Source organism: Orycteropus afer, unplaced genomic scaffold (assembly GCF_000298275.1).
Source record: "Orycteropus afer afer isolate SDZICR_OR568_19922 unplaced genomic scaffold, OryAfe1.0 scaffold00088, whole genome shotgun sequence".
NCBI classification, from domain to species: domain Eukaryota; kingdom Metazoa; phylum Chordata; class Mammalia; order Tubulidentata; family Orycteropodidae; genus Orycteropus; species Orycteropus afer.
The window spans coordinates 308,787-312,686 of record NW_006921675.1 but is presented as its reverse complement, the minus strand read 5'-3'; the positions used below and the strand labels follow the sequence as shown (position 1 = coordinate 312,686).

Below are 3,900 nucleotides of genomic sequence, written 5' to 3'. Positions count from 1 at the left end.
GAATAACTACCACCAGCTGCCCAGCCACTCAACCAGGCCCAGCCAAGCTGACACACAAACATAACCACCATAGGAGCTATGCAAATATGAATTAACAGTAAGCAAATTATTAATATAGAATACTGGCTCAGTGAAACAAATTATTGCTGGTTTACTTAGAAGTTTTCAATCCATAAACAAATTTCAATATCTTAAGTTACTTTCCATTTTCTCATATAATGTTTCTATATAACACTGACCTATGACGTTATGGAAGCTCTGGTGGCATAGTGCCTAAGGCATTTGACTGCTAACTAAAGGCTGGTGGTCCAAACCCAGCAGCCACTCCTCAGAAGGAAGACTGGGCAATCTACTTCTGTAGAGATATTGCCTCGGAAACACAAGGAGGGGTCACTGTGAGTCAGGTGTCACTCAATGGCACATAACAACAACAACAACAATGTATGTCATATGTGGAAAATATTAAAAAATGAAGTAGATAAATATGGGTCTATTGAAAATTAATCTCTAAAAAGCAAAACACTGTGCTTATAGAAAGAATGCTCAAGTTCCTGTTAAATTATAAACTCAAAGCAGATTGTGAACTACATTTAATGAGATACTTACTAGATAAAGCTTTGGCAAAGTTATCAATGTTATTTTAGAATTAGATGTTAATGAAATCCCTATGTGACCACATCGATTTAATTGTATCCAAATTTCAGAGGATTTGCGTAGGACTTCAATGAGCACTCATGCCCCCTTTCCATTTCACAAAGGATCATCACAGAGGATGGGTAAGCCTGAGCATCCTGCCCTAAGTCAAACAACTGAGACTCCCAAGAAAACAAACTCAGACTCGGAGTTCCCAGTTCCTTGTTCAGTCTGCTTTTAACAATGTCACATTGCCTCTTTGTTTCTTTAGACCTTAATTCCAAAAAACCCTCTATATATCTAAATTGAGCCTGAAATGACAAATGTCATTATAACTGGAAATTACACAGCCACCCAACCAAAGCAGAACTAGCAGCATTTGTAGTTAAATGTCAGCAAAGCCCTTTGATGTGTATCTGCAATCTCACAAATCAGGACATTCCATTTCATTTCTGATGAATGAATATTCAAAGGACTTATGGTTATGTATAAAATTAACAGTCAATATTTATTGAGCACTTTTTATGTGACAGACATTGTTTATATGCCCCATTTAATTCAGCAAAACCTCCGTGAGCTAACCAATTATATTTTCCTGATTCTACCCATGAGAAAAATGAAGCTGAGAAGTGAAGTGACTTCTCTAAGTTCACAGTCCAAGATCTGGACTCTACATCCTGAGCTCTTATTCACTACTGTCTTCTATAGTATTGTGCTTTCACAAATTATTTCAAAGAATCACCCTGAGAACTAAAAGCTGAGGCCAATATCACGGGTGGCCCACAACAGGAAGAAACACACTGTTGCTTTAAGAAAAATGCACCCAATCCTGGGAAGAGGCAAACCATGAACTTTGACCCAACAGTCTTACCTGGCACCCCACCAACTGCTGCTCCACCACCTGCTGCATGCCTGCGTTTAATGTTTCCGGCTCGAATGCCATGTTGGCTTGGTCCAGCCACTGCTCCAGCTCAGCTACCTGGGTCTTGCAGACATGGAGGACCTCAGCAGGCTTGGGCCTTGTTTTCTCCACTGTGGCTTCAAAGTCTCCTTGCTCGCCAGGAAAGCCCAGAGATGCAGTCTTGATAGAAAATATGGTACCCTAAAATAAATCAAAGATAATCCCACAGTGAAAAGCCCCAGAGTCTAAAGTTTTTAGGTTTGAGGCTGCAAAGACTTACGAGCCTGTAGCATTTTCTCAGTTAAAAAAAAAAGAGAGAGAGAAGAAGAGAGGAAAGAAAAATGTACCTCTACACTCATAGTAACTCTCACGTGACCTAGTGCCAGAGGTTTCCAAGCAGCTGATCTGCATGTACACAGGTACAGTATTCCCGGGCACAGAGGAAGTAAACGGGCTCACAGTTCATTAAGCAGTGAACCTCAAGAGACAGGTGAGAGTGTGGTGAGAGGGAGTGGGTGTGTGTGTCTGAAAGATTTCAGGGAATTGGCCAGTGTTTAAAGTTACGTGACACATGATTAAGCAACGCTTACATTGCTGTGCACTCTGTTCAAACAGAAAACAAAACAAAACAACACACACACACACACACACACACACACAGAGCTATAGACACTGGCTGCAAGGCAGTGAATTATGCCAGCCATTTTTAACTTAACAACATTTTCTCAAGTAGTTGGACTGTAAAATATAATAGTCGATTTTTTAAAAAAAGATACATGGTAATATTCATCTAAACTAATTTCTCCCTATTTAAAACAATCTTTGAAAGTCAAATAGTGAGTTTCAATGGGGCAGTCTGGAAACTCATCTCCCATTTCTCAGAAAGCACCCCTAAAACTTTTCATCTTCTGGATACGTAAATATTTATTAACTATTAGATGCTGATAGTATACAGAGAGCACGATGTGTTCTTTGTATATTGAATTCACTGGATTATTCATTAATTGTTTATTAAGAGAGCAAATGAAAGTATTCTAGTAATTAAATATTTTCAATTTGAGGTAAAAGATGACTTGACATACAGGTATATTTGCCTCTCACTGAATTACCTAACCTTTTCCTGAATATTGAGAAAGTATATTGAAATATATACAGTATACAGAAATTCCTTCAGGAATAAGAACTTGTTTTTGTACCATTAAATTTTTGGTCTCAATATATATTTTTGTCAGTTGTGATTATATACAATGTTTTCTATAGAACACTTTGCTAACTACATGTTAGCATTTAATAAGGCACTATTTCTGGCCAAGTGACAAAACTTCTAATGGGAGCTGCTCACAAATACATGTCGTTGCTGAGTGCTGTGGAGTCGGTTCTGATTCACAGTGCTCTGATGTGGAACACAATACGCTGCCCGGTCCTGTGCCACCCTCACAGTCCTTGCCATGCTGGAGCCCACTGTTGTAGCTACTGTCAACCCATCTTATTAAGGGTTTTCTTTTTTGCTGACTGCCTACTTTACCAAACATGATGTACTTCTCCAGGGATCAGTCCTTCCTGGGAACATGTCTTGGAATAAGCACAGCCCAAAACCTCCTTAGTGAAGATGGTGAGACGTTGTCTCACTTACATAAATGTACACCCTAATTCAAATGCACATTTTCCAGTGTTTGAGGAGCTTTGTTTAGACATAAATCTTTCAGTGCAACAGAAGGGAACAAAATTGACAGCAGTAACAAAAACAGAGAGGGCATGAAAATGCCATTCATTTCCACACACACTGATGAGTATTATGACTGTTGGCTTAGCAGAAGTGTATCTGGGTTGCAATTCACCTTGACCACCTATTGACTTCACACATAGTTGCTCTTTTTTGCCAAAATGCTATTTCTCCCTGGCTTTCAACCTATTTTTTGTAATCTCCTTCAACAATCACCTTCTTGGAGGAGCCTTCCTTTGACATGTGTTCTCTCTGTACTTCATACATAGTTGTGCTTATATTTGGATCCACGTGTTTCAGTTATTTTTCAACCTTGATTTTATTAAAAATCAACGATTATGTAATTTCTAGTAGCATGATGCACTGTTTTCTAGCTTTCAGATATGCTGTATGTTAGTGGTAAGGATTTTGGGATCCCTTTTGCTGGCCCTGAGTTAACAATTCTGATCAGACTCACCATCTGCCTTCTTTCCTTTATTTATTAAAAAAATACTATTTGAGCGCCTATTACCTACAACACATATATATATATATATTTTTTTAAATTAGGATTTGGGTGAAGATTTACAGAGTAAATTCACTTTTCATACAGCAGTTCACATATACTTTGTCTCATGTCACTGACCAAAATTTATAATGCAGC

At 38.4% G+C, this 3,900-nt stretch overlaps 1 protein-coding gene across 1 annotated transcript in view; it reads right to left on the bottom strand.

The window, feature by feature from the left end:
• SYNE2 (spectrin repeat containing nuclear envelope protein 2) overlaps positions 1-3,900 on the bottom strand; it is a 285,164-nt gene that overhangs the window by 112,496 nt on the left and 168,768 nt on the right. Inside the window, exon 62 of the mRNA XM_042781144.1 lies at positions 1,505-1,735. Coding sequence (XP_042637078.1) covers positions 1,505-1,735 — 231 coding nt within the window. The remainder of the gene's footprint in view (positions 1-1,504; positions 1,736-3,900) is intronic.